Genomic DNA, 23,459 nt, shown 5'->3' with positions numbered 1-23,459 from the left:
TTTTGTGTTTTTGTGTTTTTTAGAAATCGCTTTCCATTTCTTCAAAAAAATCGAACAATTCCGTCACTGAATATGCGCATCCTTGTTTCATCAGTACAAACAACATTTTGTCAGTAAGAGAAAGGCTGTTTGAGCATATTGACACACCATTTTTGAACGAAAACATTTGCTTTTTTTCCTCCAGACTGGCATTTTGCCTGCAGCGTTTCTTACATATATTAAAATATGGGAATAACCATACTCAAGAAATTCTCGACTTAGGAAAATCATTGGGAAAATTTCGACTGAGGAAAATAACCATACTCAAGAAAATTTTGAGGAAAATCGTTGATATGTTTAGTTCTAGTTAGACACAAACGGCGAGAGCTTTTACCTTCATTTTCGGTATCGTTGGTATGTTCGGTTTTCAGACGTGCGAAATCGTCGGTATGTTTGGTTTTAAATGTAATAAACCAGTTTTTTTAAAAACAAAATCGTAGTACATATCTGTTGCGTTATTATTATAATATAATGCCGGTGGTGTGAATAAATGAACTGAAGGAAAATTTCAAAATTTTTCAAACGACTTGTCTATGAGTCAAAAGAATAACTTCAAGAAAGTTGAGCCTTCTTTCCAACAAAATTTCCTCAAAATTTGAAGCAGTAATGATGACATTAACAAACTATCATGACGTCCGACTGCAATATAAACAAAAAGTTTAAACTTTTGCACAGAAAAAATACCTGTTTCAATCCAACAGTTTCCGACGTTTCAAAACCAAACTTATCCGAACATCCCAGGCATGGATCTATTCATATTTTTTTTTACTTTTTTCATGTCAATGAGAAATCAAATTGTAGTGGTGATTTTAATCATGCTAGAGTACCGAAGAGTTGTTACACATTCCCTGGTTGTCTTCAAAATTGGTGTCTTCGTTCTGAGAAAACGCATTGTGAGCGTTAATTCAGATGTTGTCCGGTTAATTGACTTTGAAAATACTAATTTTCTAAAAGTTAAACGGTTTTTTTTCAATGGGACTTTTTTTGCTTTGTTCATATCCTTGCGTGCGCGTACACTTGTTTGATAACAATTCTTCCTCTGATTTGATTCATAGTTACAATTTTGTTTTATTCAATGGTTGGATTAAAATTCGGGAATCGTTGAATTGTCATGCTGTGTTTTTTAAATTAGTTTTACCTTTCGATCAGGTTTTTAGTTCTACACGAATCACAGCTTTTATGGTAGATTACTGCTTGATCTGACCTTTCACTGTTTCGACTGAACTGGTTTTAATTTCGTTTGCCCATTCCTTTACTCAATATAGCAAATACAGTTAAGGTAAAAAATGCAAAAAAGTTGGTCGTTAGGTGATAATGCATTAGGTTAGCAAAGCGCATAAGAGCGACTGATAGCTGGTAGTATTAAGTTTAGTAGCCTTCAGGTTAGAAGCGAAAGAAAACCTGTCAATTTCAGTCACATTTTTTGACACTTAGAAAAAAGCCGATCATTTTGTATCTTTTCTTTTTTCCCGTCGGTCCTCAATACCGTTTTTGTTTGATGTTACCCGCCTCACTTCAATAAAACCAATATTGTTCAATATTCCAAATTGTAACAAAAAATTTTCTCTCATTCAATTTATCGTTTTCTCTGAAAATTCCCGTATTACATTTAAACAATGGAGTGAACTATTTTATTCTTACAATAGTATTTTTGGAGGCCCAATAATGTGGACCCGAAAATTATAAACTGTACAAAGTCCAAAGTACGAGTATCTTCAGCAACGTTGAATGAAAAATACAGGCACACCATCAGCAGAATATGTCAATAAACAAATTTACTGTTAATAACTTGAATAATTGCGTTTTTTTTTTGAAAAAAATATTCATGGTCGAATAAAGTTGTCGGAGCAAATTTGTTTAAAAATTTTATTTTCCTGAAAATACGTAACTTAATTTCATTTTCTGCGAACCGCTGAAAATTTTTGCTCCTGCAACATGAGGTATTGCAACATATATAAATCTCAAGATAAAATATGTACAGCTGTTTTGAAATGTTTTTGAAAGGTTATATTGCCTGTCACTTAATTTATCACCATATCATTTCACCCCTGTCATTTAACGCCACCATGTGTTCAGCCGGATACTCTTTTCGAAACCTTATGTTGTCCCTATTTTACGACTTAAGGAAAAATTTTACAAAAATCTTAACCCAAAGATCACTTTTTGATAAATTTGAATATTAATTGTACCAATTATATACGGAATTAATTAATTGCTCTTGAACGAAGTTCATAGCAATTATTGTAAACGTGTGTGTCTTTTTATGCAAATTTTTAGAATTCTTCTAGAACATTCTTTGACTTCTCAAGTGACTTTTTTACGCTTTCGTTCACCAAGGTTTTTTGCACCCATAAAGAAAAATTGATTTAGGCTACAGACCCTGAATTAAATTGCCTCGCCTGTCGTTCAAGAGCAAGTCTTCCAACATTAGTCGGTTTATGTTTTTTTCTCATTCCAAACAAGTAAGTCAAGAAAATAGACTAGATTGTGTTAAATCTGTACTTTTGTCCCCGTTAAATTGATTGTAGTTGATCAAACCTGTAAAATCAGTGTGAAATGATAGAAGTGGAAAAAATTGGGGCTAAATGATAGGGGTTAAACAAATATGGATTAAAAATTGTATCATCATTTTCGATTGATATAGATTGACATTTCTTTGGCGGTTTATCTAGGTATCTTGAGGAAAGTTTATCAATGACGAAAGATGAACTGAATTTGTCCAAAAGTGTCGCCAATTCCATCAGGGCTGAACAGATTGAGGAACTGAAGGAAAGGGAGAAAACAATTGAGGAATTTGCCAAAGGTGAGTCAGATTTAAATTACCTTTACCCAATTTCAAGTTTGGTTGAGTACTGCATAAGAGACGCGCAATCACAGAAACATGATCGAGCAAACGTTTAAATCTTTATATTACCCAGTAAGAGGGCAGTCTTTTTTGAAAATTGTCTCACGCAATGTGTGTGTGTGGAGCTCAAAAAATTGTCTAAATTGTCAAAAAATGGAATGTAGCGAGAGTGATTCCATTGTTGATTCTAACTGAACTGATAACAACAATGATCGGCTGTAAATCAGATTTCATTAATTTGCATTTTTTTAACTAGAATTAAAACCAGACAAGTGTAAATCCAGTTCCAAATCACTTACTGAATTATATTCAATCGTGTCCATTGTTTGACTGCCCAGGTTAAGGTCCCAGACCCAAGCCACCTCTGATCAGACTATCTTCAGGGGAAAGTCTAATTTCAGAGAAAAAAACATGACTGAGTAAGAGGTTCGAACCATTGATCTCTAGTAAAGAAAGTAGTGAGAAAAAAGTGGTTTTTTCAAATGTTGTTCAGAAAACTGCTGTTTAGAAAATCGTTGTTTGAACTATCATCTCCCGAGACACCCACGTGTTGGTATTTCCCCACACTTTCAAGCACTCGCATTTTCACCCACTTTTATTCCAATAAAAATTTTTAATTAATTACACAAAGCATGCAAAATTTGTGTTCAAATTTGAAAACACTGAAGGATTCGCATACATGGTTTGCTAGTTAAAACCGAATGGTTATCTTTTAAACTTCTGGCACAAAATTGTTTATCTTGTTGAAGTTTGGCAGAAATATCTACTACGCTTGTTCGAAATAATCTTGATTCTGTAAAATTACTATACCCAAATACTCTTTTTTAACTGGAGCTATTAATGTGAGTTCAAGAACTTTGCTTATTTTTGCCCAATGAAACATCTAAAGGTCAGATAGTTATTCATTTTGAATTTGGTTACTCCTCCCTGTTTTTATATCACATTTCCGTTTTGTATGGGGCTTCGCGAGTTAGAATTCATTTAGTCAAGTTAAGATTATAAAAAAATATATTAAAAAAAGTTTAAAGTACCGGAATTGGATTTAGATTGGAAAAAAGCCTCCAGCGCATCAATCATTAAAACGTCGGATTTAAGGAACCATCGCATCGTGTTTCATATCTTGAGCTGGAACATAATTGCCTCAAGGTTAAGAAGTTTTAAACTAATACTTTCTTCAACCGATTTTGAGCAACCGAAGTCGAGGACGTTTACATGCTGTGAAGCCGAAAGCAAAGACGGTTTTTACACTTATCAAATTGGAAAACACTGTTTCTTCTCGAGTCGACAGCAAAATTGAGCCGACTTTTCACACCGAAGAATGTTATGATCAATGACTTGTTATGAATCGAGGTCTCGACTAGTGGTCGCAATAAAAATTCCGAGGCTGGCGAAGTTCGCCAAAATTCATTAAGGAGTCCATGGTAGTTAAATTTTTACATTAATAATTAAGGTAATTTTACCTAACCTGTCACTGTTTACCTTAAATTTAAGGTAGTTTCAAGGTAAATTTCGGGAATTTTTAAGTTAAGTTGAAATAACTACAGATAAATATGAGGTAACTTAATGTTCGTTCAGACAAGACAAAATTACTTGAATCGATAGTTTTCAGTAAGGATGAGGTGTTTGTCAGGTAAAGTCACCTGGGCTCTTTTAGTGTAATAGTAAAAGCTTAACAAATTATTCGATCTTACAAAAAGAAACAGTTCTCCAAAATTTTGTATTCTTTTTTATTTTCAGAAGCAGAGGAGGACAGGAGTGCATTGTTAGATCGGATAGAAGAGTTAGAAAGAGAGAAGACGAGATTGAAAGACGAGAGAGACGATTTGGAGTCATTCAAGACTTACTGGATACAAAATGGGTAAGTCAATGGGTATAGATCCCATTCTAATGTTTAAGTGAACTGTTTGACAGTCAATTTTATATTTTTGGTGGTGAAAAGATCCTAAAATTTTTAATTGGGGAAGCAAGGCCAATTTTTAGGGGATGGCCATCTGACAAAATCGGAGAATTTTGAAAGAAATGGGGGGTCTTTAAAAATAGGGTCTGAGCTAAAGTTAGGGAGGACACCAGAAGAGCCGAGCGTGCGGCCACGGAGAGGCCGAGCGGAGCGCAACCCGCCCGCACATTGTAGATAATCAAGGGACGACAACTGATCAACTCGCCATTATTTACCTGTTGCACTTTAATTTAAACCAATCAGATTATTTGGCCAATCAAATTTAAGCATTCGGCTCTGATTCTCATTTTTTCTCATTCGGCTCTAATTCCCAGTTCCAAGTTAGAGTTTCCATTTGAACTCCTTTCCCTTTTAATGAATTGGGTTTTTCAGACCAAACAGAACGGATCCCCTGACAGAAGATGAACTATATTACGCAGGGGGAGAGAATGATCAAACACTACAGGGAGAACTGTTCAGTCCTGGGAAGACTGGAGTTAGAAGAAGAATTCTTTTGCCAACATCTAGCCACTCAGGTTACACCTTCCCTATTTTGTTTCCTGTTAGAATATCGATCAATCTATAGTCTTGAACTTAGTGAGAATTAGAAAGAAAGTTTGACTTACCAGATTACAAAGACAAGAGCAAATTGATTTTAATCACAGAATTTATATAAACGAATCGTCAAGAAATGGTGCTTAGAATCAATATTCGGTTCAAATAGATGAATCTAGATAACTAATATTAGAGTGAGATTATTTGATGTAAAATCTTCCCAGCATGTATTGAATGATTATGATACCACCGGAATTGTGAACGAATTCTTAGAAAAGTGTACATGCATACCATCTATGGTATTCCCTGCCCCTGCGACTGATTTCTGGGAAATTTGCAGAAGCAAACCAGAATATTGGGTAACCCTTACGACCCCCACTGTAAATCATGGTGCTAAGATCAGTTTTGTATCTTGACTTTCTCGCACTGATAATGGGTATATATACAGCTGATTTTTGAGCCTTTTTCACCCCCAAAATCAAATCACCACCTTGATCTAATAATCAGATCTCACCTGTTAATTTCTAAATTCTACTGTAAAATATCATTCTTGTTATTCTCTCATTTTGAGAAATTAATTTTTCTACCCATAACCCAACATTGATAACATTGTTTTTTGGGGACTTTGGCTGATCAGTGTTAAATTGACTGATCGAAACCAGCAATCATAACTATTTACTCATCAGAGCTATTTAACAATGCGAGTATATAGATTCGCGCTTGTAACTTTCATGTTTTTGTTCACATGCTTTAGATGAGGTTTACGAGCAATTGCAAAAATAGTTTGTTTGCTCAGTTGTGGCATTTTTCATAATTAACTTAATTGAAATTATAATCTAGGTTTCGGCGAAGATGATCTCTGGACTTTGGATCCCAAAAGCCGACCAGCGGTCGATTCCAGCGACGATTCGGAAGCCCAAAGTATCATTTCATCATCAGTCGAGGGCAACTTGACCCGATCCAGGTCAAGGTCGCGGGGTCAGAGTTCATCCATATCTCTAGTGTCTATCAATGATATTGACAAGACAGTTCAGGAACATATCAGAGAGGCAGAGTCTTCAACTAATCTTTATTCAACAGCCAATCAGGAGAAAGTGTTCAAAATTGTTTTTCTGGGTTAGTGCGTTCTTATTAAAGGCAGAGTCGGAAATTGCGTATGAACATTTTTTGCATCTATTCTGCCCCCCCCCGCCCCAGTGTTTTTATGCCCCAAAATACGGTTGATGTGTTCTGATATAGCACGTTACTATGAAAAAATAGCTTGTGCGCCGGGGGGGGGGGGGAGCGTAAAAATATGCCCCCCATATGTGATCCCATTTTAATATTTTTAACATGTGACGTCATAAACATTCAAATATTGTCTTGTGTGTGTTATGCTGGTTCAAGTTCAAGTTATGCCCTTGAACAAGTTCGAAATTTCTAATCAAAAGTTCCTTCTAATCATATTAGTGGAAATTTTTTAACTATGATGCACCTCACTTCCCCACATTATTTAAAGGAACTATTTTTACAAAATGGTGCTATTATGTAACAATGCATGCTTTGCCACTGTTAATCATAAGCGGCACTCAGGCCTAAACAGTGAAACAGACTAAATCCGAATTCTCTTTCCTGAAAGTTAATCCGGGTCATATTTCCGATTTTTGATCTATTCTGGTTTGCACCCCCTCCGCCCTCCCCCTCCCCCCAGCCTATTAACAGTAGAACACTTAAATTGTATATGGGGGGACATAGAAAACACAGAAGGGGGAACATAATAGATCCCACATTCCCAGGCGACACTTGTGTGGGCAAGACCTCCTTCATCCAGAGATTCCACTCGGACTACTTCCAGGAAAAACTCCCCTCCACAGTGGGAATAGATTTCCTTCTGAAGAGTATCTCAGTCCATGGACAACAGTGCACTCTTCAACTTTGGGACACTTGTGGACAGGAGAAATTCAGGGCTCTTACTAGGAACTACTTCAGGTATGAATTAAGAACCAGTAGAACCCAACTGGTTGGGGTAGTTCTACAGCTTAAAACACTCACGTGCACATTTTAAAATACCGAAAGTCTGCAGTGCCAGAAGTTAAAAAGCCAGAAGTTGACTCCGTCGACTTTCGTCATTTTAAAACGTGCGCGTCTCGTGTTTTAAGCATGGTTAAGTGACTCTGCAGAAGTCACTTCGATATTCTGACTTAATATCTCGAACCGCTTCGCGGTTCTGGATAAACGCCAGAAGTTCTCAGTGACTTCAAGCGTAACCATTATTTCTATACCAATTGGGTTTCATTTTTGTGCATTACAAAAACCCAACTGGGGTATTTTTGAATTCCCTTTGATAATAAATGATCTACAGCGCCGGGAGAACGAACTATCAATACGACCCCCCCCCGGACGATTTATAACCTTCCAGAATTGACATTTTACGCCTTGATGACAGTAGGTGTAATTTGTAATGAATAATGTCTCATGTCACTATTTTTAGGCTACACAAAATGTTCTCCGAACGAAGGCCAGAATTATTTCTGCCCCAGTTGGTAATGAAAAGAAATTATTTCGGGAAAAGGAAACAGATGCTGTATATTTTTACTCCCGTAGTACGGTTAATAAAGTATGCAAAATACATCATATATGGCATTTTATGAATATGGCCGCACGGTTGTTATCGCTATCGAAAAACTATCAAACACCAAGACGATGCCTAGTAGTTGAATAAATATGAGAGGGCCTTGAGAATCGTTCAGTGATGCTTGTCATCGACTCTTTCTGCGATTACATCAGTCGCATAATTTAAACCACTGTGTTGCTGATAAAACTACTGTTTTCCGCCACTCATTTTTTACAACTCTACAGTTATTAACAAAGGTAGAAAAATGCAGTTGAAAATCAAAGCAGAGCTTTGTTAATATGTCAATAATTTGTAGTAATAATCGGACAAAAAAGGACTGATTCATCGATAAGTTATGCCTTTGTTGTTTATTGAGAGACAGTTACTAAGTTTGCTAGAAATATATTAAGTTTTGTCTTTTGCAGTGGTCAACACTACTATTGTAGCAATTAGTTTTAGTCATGATGGTCCAGTTTTCTTCGTCTGACCACTTTCAAATAACTTTTTCACAAACAAATTCTTCAGTATTGCGTGTTAAATATCTTGCGTCTCAGAGCTTTTCAGCGCTGAACCAGCAGATTTCAAAAGTAAGAACTTAATTCAATTCTGAAACATTGCATCTCCAAAAAATTTTAAAATTCTTTAAGTGCTGTTTTCCTTCATTATAATTATCTTGAGGTCATGGAGTTTTCACAGGCTAAATTTATCCTGTATAGTCTAAAAATTACTCATACCCCAAAATGAATTCTGTGAAGAATAACGTCATACTTTTCTAGCGTATAACTGGTAATTGCTATGGTAGAACAAACACTATTTATACTTACAGTAGTTTCTAGGCAATTAACACAAAACAGATATAGCTTAGTGGTTAAGACCTGCTACGCAAATTAAATGTTACACGTAACCCACGCGCATGTTCGAATCGCATATAAAGCAAACCTTGTTGGAGAAAGTTAAGCTTCAATTATTATTTTTCATGAAGAAATTTTTACTCAAAAATCAGACCGGACATTGTAAATTTTAACATGAACAGAGTACTGGCCATCCTAAAAAAACAGAATGTCTCTAGACTGATTCAACGCTGATTTAGTCTGCCACCAAACTCCGGGTATATATAAATTGTATCTTCTATTGTAGAAATCGTTTCCCTTAAACTACTCTCTTAAAAATTTTTCCTTACTTTTTGTAAAAATAGTTTTTATTGGATTACCAGTTGGCTGGTCATTTGAGAGCATTCGGCATTTTAGAGGAAAGTTTTATTTTTTTTTAAATGTAAGACTGGTTTTTAATATTTTTTTCTTTTTTTAAAAAAATTTTCGGACTTTTTTTTTCTGTCTGAATGCTTTGCAGCTATATTGTTTTTTTAATTTTCAACGTTGGTTTTTTTGCCTCTTAAATTGCTCTCAGTCATATTTTAAGGCTGCTTATCTCTATTGGAGGTAGTTTACAATTGAAATGAAATTGAAGATGCGCCGACTTTGATTTTAATTTCCAAATGAAATATTGTTTCGCTTTAAAACGAGCATTACAAAATTTTTAATACACCTTGTATAAAGCTGTTCGTTGAAAAGGTTTTTAATTGAACCGCGCTTTTTAATGAGTATTATAGAGGATTTTGGCCGACATTAAAATGAGGTAAAATTTACATGCAAATGCTATTTGAAATCAAAACTTGAAGTTTCAGGAGAAAGGCAAAAATAACAGTCATTTAATTCAACTTTTTATCAAATAGATACCATAGACAGGTTTGTTCGCTTTTAGAGGCAAGACTCTGTTGATATCACTCATAACGTTTGCAAGGTACCCAAATATTTCTTTTTGTTGAATATCAGAAGAAACTGTATTAAAAAGGTTACAAATTTTTATAATTTCGCTTTCAAAGAATCAAAATTCAACGTACATTGATGGAGATCTTGGTTTGTTCTTGTATATTGTTTTAATGAAAACTTTTTTAATTTTATTTCACGGTGATGTTGATTAACTTTGTTTTTTTGTTTTTTGCTTAGTTGAGGTCTTCTGGTTGACACTCGTCTCGTGTAAAATGTGTGTACTATGCACATACAGAACTTGCATCCCCTTTCCTTGTACTGAAATAATTAGGTTCAAATGTTGGTTAATAAACTAAAATTGGCTGAACTGTCCGCCATTTCTGGATATTTATTGATAAACTTTACTATTTTTTGTTTGCTTTTATAATTTTGTGCTATGTTTTTTTTTTCAAAAATGTTTCAATTTTTACAACTTAGTATGTCTTCATCACGGCTATCAAGTTTAGTTTCACTGTGTTGCGATTCTCAACTCAATAACTGATTACAGTCGGAGTTTGAAAATCGGTACTTGCCTTTCCCATACTCTACTAAAATGAGAAGCAGCTTAGGGAACAGTTTTTAAAGAGGGATATTGATATTTGTAATAGATGCGATAAGCTGAAGAACGGAGATGGTTTTCTTGTTTTGAGGAATTTTTGCTGCTTTCTAAAACACCGCCAATCAACAGTTTTTATTCTGAATATATGCCCCAGCCGAAATGGAATGGTTATCTTGCAAGATCTTGCAAGACCGACAACGCATCGTTTGGCAAGATTTCCGTGCAAGATCTTGCAGGATAGCCATCATCTTGCAAGATAACAATTTGTCGCAAGATTCCTGCAAGATCATCATCCGGTCTCAACTGGGGTGTCGACAAATTGATCCATGCTTCCCATTTAATATGCAGAAAAAAAGAAAATTTGCTAATATTGTTTGTTCAGAAAAGCAGACGGAGTGATATTGATGTATGACGTCACGAGGCCACAGTCTTTCTACAGTCTGAAGACGTGGATGGAGGATGTGTATGGATTCGCCCCAGGGGATGTCTGCCTCATGATTGTCGGGAACAAGGCTGATCTTAGTCCGGTATTGGTCCTTTTTTTCAATGTTTTCCCCTCACAGATTGCCCAAAAAATAGCCCACCTAATGGTATAATTGTAATTACAACCCGGACCCGAGTGTCAGAGCCTTTCAGTACTGACTCATTACAATCCGATGGCAAAACGTTAAACCAGTCCTGAATCAGAGTGACCTAAGGGTAAATTTACCTCGCATTATGTGCAGACAAAACCCAGAAACATTTTTTTCATGAATCGTCACTGGAAATTCTGAGTTTGTTGTTTTTTCTGATCAGATTAAAATCATAGTAAAAATAAAATTTTCGAATATCAAAAATTTTGGCAAACGTGTCGCACGATCAGGCAAAAAACCAAGTAAAATCGTGTAAGTACACGTTACAAAATAATAAAAAAGACTGATAGTAGGACCGGAAACCTTGTTAAATAAAAAATAAACGCTTGTTAAAACAGGGGGGGGGGGGGGCTGCTTGGATGGAGGGTGGGTTTGGAATTAATATTAAAATATCAACCCAAGCCCCCCCCCCCCACCCACCCAATAAGAAATAAACCCAAGCCTGGGAAAAATTATGATTCAGTGCTGTTTTAAATGACATTAATTGATGGTACCTGGGGAAATTTGGATCAAACTAATGGAAGACAAGTAGAACCCAGTACAAACCTCGAGTTAAGGAAAGACCCGGGTTAAGCTACCAGTGAATCCCATCGATAGAAAGAAACACAAGCCCCTCCCCCACCCAAGAAATAAACCCAAGCCCCCCCCCCCCCCCCCCACCCAAGAAATAAACCCAAGCCCGCCAACCAAGAAACAAACCCAAGCCCCCCACCCAAGAAGAAATAAAACCAAGCCCCCTCCCCCCCCTCCCAACACAATCCATCCCCCCACCACCACCACCTTGAACACCCCAAACTTCGTTACCCGAGTTGTGAACGATCGTATGTGTTCATTCACGGGGTTCTGAAGCGGCTGTTGCACCTTGTATGTTAGAATTTCGATCAAACTATAGTCTTAAACTTAGTGAGAATTAGAAAGAAAGTTTGACTTACCAGATTAGAAAGACAAGCAATTTGATTTTGATCAAAGAAATTATATAAATGAATCGTCAAGAAATGGTGCTGAGAATCAATATTCGGTTCAAATTGGTGAATCTAGATAACTATTATTAGAGTTAGATTAATTGATGTAAAATCTTCCCAGCATGTATTAAATGATGATGATATCTCCGGAAGTGTGAATGAATTCTCAGAAAAGTGCAAATGCATTCCATTTATGGTTCCCTTTGCGACTGATTTGCAGAAGCAAACCATATTGGGTAACCTTTGCGACCCCCACTATAAATCACGGTGCTAAGATTAGTTTTGTATCTTGACTTTTTCAAACTGATAATGGGTATATATACAGCTGATTTTTGAGTCCTTTTTCATCCCCAAATTCAAATCACCATCTTGATCTTATAATCAGATCTCTCCTGTAAATCTCTAAATTCTACTGTAAAATATCATTTTGTTATTCTCTCATTTTTGAGAAATTAATTCTTTTACTTAGTTAAAAACGCTTTTTATTCCGCTTGCGAAAGTCCATAACCCAACATTGTACCTGCGCCAACAGCCGACAAATCGACCATTACCTGCCTTCAAATTCCTCACACAGAGATGCGTCTGAAGTTGCAGGTGTCACGAATTTGAACGAATTATACAAAATATGTCAAAATGAGATCGCAATGTGGTGGTGGGGGGCAATGTAGTGAAGGGGGGCACACATTGCCCCCCTTCACTGCATTGCCCCCCGCACCACCACATTGCGATCCTATTTTGACATATTTTGTATTACTCGTTCAAATTCATGACACCTGAAACTTCAGACGCATCTCTGTGAGGAAATTGACGGCAGGTAATGGTTGATCTGGGGACTGTTGGCGCAGATACAAGGTGCAACAGCCGCTTCAGAACGCCGTGAATGAACACATACGATTGATGTGATCCGGGAATTCACAGCAGCTACGGATCCGGGTCGATGTATTCACAGCTGGGTCGATGTATCCGGGTATTCACAAAGCCGGGTATTCATCTTCGGATGTGTGATGAGTTGGGGAAGATGAGTTGGCAGATAGAATTATAGTAAACCTTTCGGGCAGAAATTTTCAAATCTGTTAAAAACAGACAAAAACTCAAACTTTTTTTTATTTTATCAAAAACTGCAATTTTGAGTGAATATTCCACTTAATGTGTTCTATTAAATTGAACCTTTTTTTAGTTCAGACAACGTTTTTCTTTTAACAAGAAATAAGATGAACGTCTTAATGTGCAGAAAAAAAATCAGTCTGAATTTTAGGCTGTCCAGAAAAAATTCTGTGCATGACTCATCAAAATTTCATTCATTCAAACCCAGTTCATTTTTCAGTCTGAGAAGAAAAAACTCAGAATCAATTTCTGAAATTTACAATTATCAGGCTATAAAATGCCCTGTCCAGAATTCTTGAGATAGAAAAAATCATAATGAAATTTTTATGATTCAGTACTGAATTATTTTGACACTCAGATCCGGGAACCCCCCGCCCACACACACGCAAACTAGTCTCCATTCATAAAAAGAAACCCACTTTATTAGGCAACACATTATTCCATTCCTATATTTGTGTGGTTGAATTTTCGGTTGATTTTTGTTGCGACGTTTTGGAAGATGGCTTTATCTCTAACCCATGTTGGGCGATCGTTAGTGATAAATCAATCTGGTGGGAATTAACTTTCTTAAACACTTTGATAATCCTACTCCTATAATTGATTATTTCAGTTTTCCCGATTTGTGCCCCCAATATCTTATTCCGTTTGTGCCCCCTTTAATTTGTTCACATTATCTCGCACCTATCACACACGCTATAAAAATGCATACTGAATTGTTGTCTACTTACACCTGTTTAACAGCTGGGAACGCATAAGGGATCTATTCTGTCCCCCCCCCCCCCAGCTCAATGGGCTTATATTTTTTACGCCCCCAGGCGCACGTGCTATTTTCTTACATAGCAACGAGCTATACAACAACATATAATTTTTAACTGGGGTGGGGGGGGGGGGGGGGTAAAACACACTAAGGGGGGGGGGGGGGCGAAACAGAAACAGAAAAGATCCCGCATAACTTACGGGGAGGGGCATTAACGGAAAAGATCTAATTTTCTTTGCTTGCTAAAAAAAGGGGATGTCTTCTCTCGTTTTGCTTCAGGGTCCAGACTGTCAGGTATTCTGATTAGCATGTTTTCTTTCAGATTCATATAGTGTCTTTATAATACATTAATAAGGTTGATTTTTACTTTTTACTCTTTAAACAACCTCCGATCTTTTCTCTTTGTACCCCCTCAAGCTTAGTGGGTGCACCTCCGCCCTAACAACACGTGCAATGTTTTAACATAACGTTTTAGTACGGTAACTCACGTGCTCTGTAACTGTGGTGCATAACGTAATGGGGGGGGGGGCACAAACGGAAATTGATCCACAATTTCATCTATCTTTCTTTCATGACGGCAACTTTTAAGTGTCCAAATACACCAAAATAAACAAAAAATTGCAATTGTAATAATTTTTTGATCTTGTACCGTCATTCCTTTATATTAAAAAATGATTTATTTTAAAAGAATATATATTGTCGTGCTTTAGCTTTTTTAATAGCTTTTTCGAATTTATTGATCTTAATTGTTCAACTTTGCTAATGTTTTTCAAACGAAAGGAGAGAATAACGCACTGTGAAGTAGCTACTGATTCGAACCCAATTTTTGTTCTTTGAATTTTTCTCAACAAATTTGTCCCCGTGCTACCTTGGAATTTAAAAACTTGTGAGCTTGATTGCGTAAAAAATACGATGGAAGCTGGTGAGAAGTATCCTATTTTCCATACTTTTGGTTTATTGATGAGCCGAAAAGAGCGTTAGAAAAAACCTCAAATTTTTTGACCAGTTAGTCTTTCATTGTTTCGAAAGTTCTCATTATTTAGCTTTTATCGGTTTGTCGCCTTCAACGTGCCATTTTTTATTTGTTAGAACAATTCTAATGTACACGCTTTTTCATGCTTTGTCTTCTAATAATTAGTTTTTTTTTGAGAAAACTCACGACTGTTTATGAATCGTTGAATTTTAACAACTTTAGTTTCCGCCAACAAAAACAGACTTTTAGTACTAATGTTTTTCCTTTATTCGGGTACTGTTGGTTTCTCGTTTTACAATATTCTTCTAATATCTCAATTGCTTGTCAATACTTTATTATTATTTGGGATTATTTGAGCTCAGCTCAACGTAGTTTAAGTGAAATTATTCGGCTATAATACAACTGAGCAACAAGTAAGTTTTACATTCATTAAACAATCAGAAATTTTTTTAAGAAAAATTATACATCTGCTTGAAAAATAATAAATTTTGCAAAAGTTACGTAACCGATTCAAGCGATCAGGATACAACAATGCTGTTCATTTTAGAGGGTTTCATCCGTTGCTTTAATATGCATTGTCTGTTCTGTTTTTTTTCACAAAATAGAAATTCCGAGGAATCGTAAGCTTCCTTGAAATTGAAATCTTTCGGAGACAGTGCTATACTGTCAATTCTATCAGTGATTTTTTTATTAACTATCTTAAGTTGCTTGTTTTTATTTGAAGCTTTTTTTGAATTTAATAATCTTAATTGTCCAAATTTTGCTAATGGTTTTTCTCTCGTACGTCAGTTTAAACCGATGAAACTCAACATGGTTGTTGATATGAAGTGCACTGTTGAAGTGCCCAGTCTCTCTGTTGAATGGGGTTCCAAACACCTGTGTTGTCAGCAATTTATAAAGTAATAAGTAAACTTTCGATTGTTTTTCATTGCTCTCAACAAAGTTTGTAGCAATTATATTAACCCTGTTGGTCTTTTTTTTCACTTGACTGATTTTTTTGCCTCGCCTATTTGACTTTTAGTCCTCAAAAACGGGATAAACAGGTAGCCCACCCAGCGGGCATTAAGTTCTCTTAGAGCCTTTCAGATCACTAGTTTCTACGTATGCGATTCACAGAAATGGTTTTAGAGACTTATACTCATGGTGTGAAGGGCTGTTCTTAGAGATTGACCCCTCACAACTCCCACATCATTCCCCCTCACTACACACCCCACAATCCCCACCCCTACCATCTTTCAGGCCGTACGGGCCCCGTGCAGCCAAAGACCCCCCACCCCCCCCCCCCCCCCTGTTTCCCCCAATCCCCCATCAGCCCCCCCCCCGTGCAACCACTCACTGCGCTCACCTTCGCCCATTCAATTAAGCTAAAGCTAGCCTCACTAAACCGTGGCTAGCCAACCGCTCGCTGGTCGTTTGAGAGCAATTCGCCCGATGTTAGTCGGTTGTGTTCCTCTTGATTGTTTGCTTCTCAGATCTTCTGCTTGTTTCCCTGGCTTTTTGTTGCCATCCAAATAGGTCAACTCAAGATTGTACCATCTCCTATCATTTACATCGCTTACTAGTAATTTAAATCAGTTCGCCAATGTTCTCGTAAATTATTTGTACCAATGGTGTCGTCTGAAGAATTATTTTTTGACATGATTCCCTATGGGTTGTTTAGGCATCTAGATTTTTAATCCTGGTTTTTCTCTAACTGTCGTTTTGTGGATCTTAAACGGAGAAGTAAAAAATCAGGTTTGGTTAAACTACATCATTAATATTTCCATTTAATGCAGCTTGTTTGATTTGATCTGTGTATTTTTTCTACTCTGATTTGTCATCTCAGATATATAGAAATCTTTTCATCATCAGTATAATTTTTATATGAAATGGACAGTGCCGATTAACATTGGAAGATTTAAATGGTCATATTTAATTATTGCTCGCTTTAAAAAATCAGCTGAGAAATGAACTTTTCTATCGTTTACGTGCAACAAAAAAATCTGAAATTTAATTTTATATAAAAAAGTAGAGCAGATTTCAGATTTTCTGACGTACCTAAACGGTGGAAGTATGCATTTCTCATTTGATCATTTATAGCGAGCAATAATTAAATCTTAAGAAATCTTCATTATTATTGGCATTGTTTCTTCTTATCCTTGTACATAGGACTAATGTTGTTCACTTTTTCGAGTAATTAATTGATTGGACTAGACTTTTATATCAACCGAATCCTATAATAACAAACTAACGATCAAATGACTCTAGTTTAATGAGCTTACTATAAGAGTGGGTATGAATTTTGTGTGCTGATGCAATGCCAGGGGCTAAATTCTCAAAAAATAAGGTTAATCTGCAAAATCTGCCTTACATGGATAGGTACAATAACCTGCTGCATGCCGTTATGCTGTTAGTACTTATAACTGCAGATATACGATATCAGTATGAGTCCGTAAAATCATTGTACTTATATTGCACCAAACTCCAACAGAAATTCAATTTTTTTTCGAATATATCGATTTTTAGCGTTTTTACTTGACAAGAAAATCAGATAACCTTCCTTAATTTGGTTTGCTATTTTCTCTCTGAACAAATTTTGACTGTAAGCGCAGTTGCAATTTACTCATAAAAACCTCTTTTGACTGTAATCAATTGACTTGATTAACTAAAAATTTTTCAGAAGTAGTTTTGATCAGATCACAATGAGCTATTTAGGACCTAAGACCAAACCAGACCCAAACACTTACTTTTGTTCCATTTGATTTTAAAACATTTTATATAAAGACCGTTGAACGCAAAGTATGCCGACGTAACAACCAGCCCAACATTATGAAAATGTACAAAATATTTCAGAAAAAAAAATTATTCCTAACCGTTACAATCAAGACTGTGCAAAGTATCTGCAATTTATTACGTATTACACTACACCAGAGAAGAAAAAATGAGGTCAATATTATGAGATCTAGTGAGTTTAAACCCCAGTGGACCTCGTATCAGCTGTGGGATATCATCAGGAATCCGCGGACCGTTTATCGCGGGAGCCCAATGGCCCACCAGGGAGAAAATATAATACGGCTATTTCAATAATTTTGGACTTACTTGACATACTTTTTTTTTCAAAATTTAGCTCTCTTGTCTGTTGGCTTGTTCGACCGCCACCCTAAAACACCGAATAACAAATTGGTATAATGGTAACCAATAAAAATAATAGAAAAGATCTACTTAATCTAGAGTTTTGATTTGATTTTGCAATTGATATCTTGCTCAACTATATTTCATTACACTACACAATGCAAATCATTTTGCAAGATTCAACCAACACAATTTTGTTATTGTTTTCAGAGTCAGTTGTTAAGAACATGATAATTAAAACCATGAGAGTCCCTTGCAACACTAATTTCTGATTACGAAGACAAATCTAAGATCAACACTTACCCATATAATGGCTTTTAGGAAAATTTGTTGTCTCGATAGATCTTAGGTAACTTAACAATGTTGACAAAATTAAAGTTTTTTTGCAAATCGAGCTATTTTGGAGAATTGACACTACAATTAGTTATTATAGGTACTCTTTCTGTCGTAATCTTGCAGATCAGCGACAAAAAGTGCTGTGAAATCTTTTTTGATATCCTTAGTTTCCTTTCCTTTTTCTAGATTTTTTGCTACTAAAAAATATGAGGCAGGTTTGGAAATACGTGCGGTAACATTTCAACCTGTTGTTGTTTCAAGTTTCTCGTTGTTTTTTTAGTGAAAACTGGTTTATATATGACCCAATTTTTGTTGGTGTGGTGAAGTCATCACTTAATTGGATGTTTTCTGGACTCTTCGACTTCATTTGCCAAACTTTTTTTGCTGGACTTTTTTTGTCGAATCACTGTTTAACACTCAGGTTCTTCATGGCTTTTTAAAGTTTGAGATGTGTTGTATAATTTTTAGCATCTGAAAACAATTGCTTTAATATTTTCTCTGTAGTTCTTTTTTTATATTCTTAATTGCTCTTGAACAAAGTTCATAGCAATTATTATAAACATAGGAAGAGCAAGGGCATGATTATGAAGGCGTGATCAAAAATAGTTTGGTACGCCGGGCTTCGAACCATTGACCTCCCGCTCCCTGACCAGCATCACTTCCCACTCGGCTATGATATCCGAGTGGGAAGTGATGCTGGTGTGGCACCTTTGCCCTTTAAGGGTCTATATCATTACAGACAGTTGTGGGGGCTGAATTGTTATTTTAACGGTATCGGATTTCATGTACTGAAATGGCTTTCAATAACTTCTGAATTGTCTAAATGGCCGTCATATGCTTAACACAATACATAAGAGAAGCTATGTAGTTTTCCTTATATAGTATACTAATTACTCAGGCAACAAAAAAAAGCTTAAAATAGGTCCATTTTGATCTGCTCATTACACGAATTGAGAAGCCGATTTCGCTTACTAGTGCACGTAGGTTTACCCCTCTCTGAAACGTTTCAATTCGTACTTGACAACGGTCGGTAGTGACCACCCCCCCCCCCCCTCCCACCACCAAATTACTACTTTATTGCCAGTAATACCCTCCATTCGCTCATTTCACTCTAAGCTGGTAGTTGTTTGCGGGCTATAGTGGGAAAGAAAGATTCCTTCACCACTCTTTTTGTCCAACTTTTTCACATACTTTCTTCCCTGACATCGAGTATCGTTTTTAAATGGATCTATTCTGCCTACCCCCAGGTTAGTGGGCATATATCTTTTACGACCACAGGCGCACGTGCTATTTTTCCCTAGTAACCTGCTATATGGCTATGTGACAATACATAACTTGGAACTGGAGGCAGAGAAACACTGGAGGGGGGGTGCGAAACTGAGTAGACCCGTTTAAAAGCTCGTCGTTTCCGTTTTTCAGGTTGAGCTGGACGCCGATCTTGTCAAGACGACTCTCGGCAGCCAAACAGATTTCTCATTCACAGAAGTGAGTTCACGAAATGGACAAAATGTTACGCAATGTATGACGCAATTCACATCACGACTTATCCACCGAGAAGAGGACAGAATGACTTTTCCCGAGTCGAAACTCAAGAAAAATTTCCGACAAAGTATTGCCGATTTTGAAAGAGAAAAGAAAAAGAAATGCTGCGAGAAACTTTGATAAGAACTCTGAAACTGGCCAGTGAAGCTTTGTGAAATGAAACGTGAACCCCTCCGTCGAGGTATCTGAGATCTTGTCAAGACATCAGCAAAAAGCCTTGTCATTTTCTTTTGAAATCTAGGATGAGGTATGCGGCCTAAAATAATTGTGGCCGACTTGGGTCGCCTGATTGCCGGACAGGGTCCGGTGCGACTGAGGTGATAGTTTTGGATTTTGATTAGCCCCACTTTAGAGCTGAATTGATAAATCTTGATAAGATCTGAAGCACATACAAAAATTTTTCTCATTGCGTACCGGGATTTTAGCAATGAACTGACGCGTTGGGTTTAGTTTCACAAAGTATTGCAGCGCAAATGCGATTTCAAAGTTATTTCTAAATAGTTGAATTATCCCAATAATGCAGAATAATTGTTAGATACACATATGATTTATGTTAGATTAAATGGTCACATTCAATTTTTATTAATATATTCTCAGTTAAAACCCATCTAAGGATAAATAATTTGAGCGACTTCAATAAAAATTTAGTTATCCCAGGTTGAGGTCTTCGTACAAAACGACTTAAAAGTGCCCATGCAGACAATATTGTTGAAGTGACTTATGATCCAGTTTTTGGCTCGTTCAAAGCTTCGGTGCTTCATGCGCTCGTTCAAAAATCCTCACGAAAAGCCACGACCAGTCCAAATGAATGAAAATACGAGGGCACACAAAAAAAATCAAGATCCAGACTTTGCCTCGTTGTGATTTCTATTTTGATTAGACTATCGATTTGTTTGTAAGTTTTTGTTCGCTCTTTCGATGACATGACTTAAGTGCTCAAATCACAAAAGCTCAAAATGTCTCAGTTCACATTTAAAAGATGTCCATAGCCGGATTGCAAAACAACGAAAAATTGCGCTTTGTAGATGAAAAAATAGTTTGGAAACGCAAAATATAACTCGGTTTCTTTTGGGAAAAATTGTCCTACTTCTGTAATACGGGATCTCGCCATGTCAAAGTGATAAAACAGGCTTGCGTTAGGGAAACAGTGGTTAAGTATAAAACAATTTTTGATGGGTGATATGAAAAGTTTTGAATTTCATCAATCTTTTTTTCACGTAGCGAATCCTAAATTAAAAAAATCAGGTTCAGTTATGCACAATGCGTAACATAGATAACCTGTGTCAGTTACAAAATCACTTAAATCCATTTTTACATTGACTATATCATAAATAAAGGCAACACTGACAAATCAAACAGCACTGAAATAATTAATTTTCAAGATATTAAACTTATTACGGAATAGGTACAAATTTAATGTCCACTGAGAAAGGAGTGATTGCCAATAGTACCATAGTACGTTCGTTTTTTTGAGAAAAATCCTTATTTCATAATTATACAAAAGCAGCATTGAAAAAATAATTATTTAAATCGTAAAAAAGTAAGACCCCAAGAAAGCTCCTTTTAGAGCCTCAGAGATGACTGAGGGAGAACTACTTATTTTAGCCCACAAAGCAAGCAGACTACACAAAATTTTTCTGTGTTTGGAGCCGAGTCATTGGTATAAAACAGTGGTGGACCAGAATTTCAAATATTACGAAACTGTTGTAAATTGTCAGGGTCAGAGGAATATACAGAGAACCAAAACTTACCAGCAATTAAATTACTTTTTACTATTATTACCTGTTATTCCTGAATAGAGAACTTCAGAGTGCCGAATTTATCGGTTCAATTCATGGAATAGTTGTATGCCTGACGTTTTCATCCGTATTAGTAATTTTTGTGCTTAATTTTAAAGCTCGAACTGTTGGACATCCTGTGAATATTAGAGAGGCGCTAACTGGAGTTATCAATAGTTTTATCGCAAATTGTGTGTCACTGATAACAGAAATTAGTAAAGTGAGTGACGTTTAGAGGATCTTGTGGCCCGTGATGTCATGTTGTCCCAGATTTTGTCCGTGAAAGTGTTTGTTAACTAGGAAAATCTATGTTCCGGATTCATCTTTGTACTACTGGCATGACTGTAGGTGTTCATATTCATTCATTGCTCTTCAAATTTTGGTAACCAATTTACCTTTTTCCTATCTCTTTTCCTACCCCTTTTCTTTACTGTGAGCTACTATTTCCCCGCTTATGATGCAGCCATTGGCTGTTTCAAAGCTTGTGTGCTTCGTGTGCCCGTTCAAAAATCCTCACGAAAAGCCCCGACCAGTCCAAATGAATGAAAATACGAGGGCACGCAAAAAAAATCAAGATCCAGACTTTGCCTCGTTGTGATTTCTATTTTGATTAGACTATCGATTTGTTTGTAAGTTTTTGTTCGCTCTTTCGATGACTTGACTTAAGTGCTCAAATCACAAAAGCTCAAAATGTCTCAGTTCACATTTAAAAGATGTCCATAGCGGATTGCAAAACAACGAAAAATTGCGCTTTGTAGATGAAAAAATAGTTTGGAAACGCAAAATATAACTCGGTTTCTTTTAGGAAAAATTGTCCTACTTCTGTATTACGGGATCTCGCCATGTCAAAATGATAAAACAGGCTTGCGTTAGAGAAACGGTGGTTACAGTTTAAAGCAATTTTCGATGGGTGATATAAAATTTTTGAATTTCATCCAATCTTTTGTCACGTTGTCACGTAGCGAATCTTAATTTAGAATATCAGGTTCAGTTATGCAAAATGCGTAACATAGATAGCCTGTGTCAGTTACAAAATCACTAAAATCCATTTTTAGCTTGACTTATATCATAAATTAAGGCAACACTGACAAATCAAGCAGCACTGAGTTAATTAATTTTATGATTGTACTCTTAATACCGATAAGGTAAAAATTTTAAGTTCCCCTGAGAAAGGATTTTCTACCAATAATACTATAGTACGTTCGTTTTTTTTGAGAAAAATCACCTATTTAAAAATATACAAAAGCAGCATTATAAAAATTAATTCTATTTATCGTAAAAAGGAAGACCCAAATGGGCTCCTTATAGAGCCCCAGGGATGACAGAGAGAGAACTGCTTATTTTAGCACACAAAGCAGAAAAGCCAAATCTTTTTTTTGTTACGAAACGACCCATTGAAATAGGAAACACGGTGGATTGTAACTTCAAATATTACGACACTGTTGTAAATAGTCGGAGTCAGAGAAGTATGTATGTAGGACCAAAACTTACAAGTGATTAAATGACTTTTAACAATTATCACCTATTATTACTGAAAAGAGAACTTTGGAGTGTCTAATTTATCAGTTCAATTCATCGAATAGTTGTATGCCTGCTGTATTCATCCGTGTTAGAGAGTTTTTTTTGCTGAATTCTGAAGCTGGATTTTGTTAGAAATCCTGTGAATTTTGGAGAGAGGCTGACTAGAGTTATCACTGGTTCAATTGCCAACTGTGCGTCTCTGATAACAGAAGTGACTAGAGTCAGTGACATTTAAAGGATTTTCTGGCCAGTTATGTCCTGTTATTCCAGCGGTCTTCCACTGTTTTGTCCTTGAAAGAGTTTGTCAACTAGGGAAATCTGAGTCCCGCGGAGTCATCTCAGCATTAACGGCAGAACTGTCAGTGTTCTGATGCATTCTGTACTGTGTTTATTTTTAGTTATCAGTTT

General features: G+C 36.3%; 2 protein-coding genes across 5 annotated transcripts in view; both read left to right on the top strand.

Moving 5' to 3' along the window:
* Window positions 1-19,957, top strand: part of LOC142354749 (uncharacterized) — a 49,556-nt gene extending 29,599 nt beyond the window's left edge. For 2 of the 4 annotated variants that reach the window (XM_075407132.1, XM_075407129.1), the window contains exons 8-11: window positions 7,151-7,343; window positions 10,718-10,862; window positions 14,070-14,084; window positions 19,630-19,957. In XM_075407132.1, coding sequence (XP_075263247.1) covers window positions 7,151-7,343; window positions 10,718-10,862; window positions 14,070-14,084; window positions 19,630-19,872 — 596 coding nt within the window. In that variant the 3' untranslated portion in view covers window positions 19,873-19,957. Of the gene's footprint in view, window positions 1-2,711; window positions 2,843-4,621; window positions 4,743-5,213; window positions 5,357-6,215; window positions 6,492-7,150; window positions 7,344-10,717; window positions 10,863-14,069; window positions 14,085-19,629 lie in introns of all 4 variants that reach the window. The other 2 variants (XM_075407130.1, XM_075407131.1) reach the window with 2 other exon arrangements.
* Window positions 1-23,459, top strand: part of LOC142353939 (ras-related protein Rab-18-B-like) — a 476,381-nt gene that overhangs the window by 220,610 nt on the left and 232,312 nt on the right. The gene's annotated exons all lie outside the window — the stretch shown is intronic.

The sequence above is a fragment of the Convolutriloba macropyga genome, chromosome 15 (assembly GCF_964194025.1).
Source record: "Convolutriloba macropyga chromosome 15, txConMacr16.3, whole genome shotgun sequence".
NCBI lineage: Eukaryota > Metazoa > Xenacoelomorpha > Acoela > Convolutidae > Convolutriloba > Convolutriloba macropyga.
The sequence above is the reverse complement of the archived record's forward strand: the minus strand, read 5'-3'. Positions and strand labels throughout refer to the sequence as shown.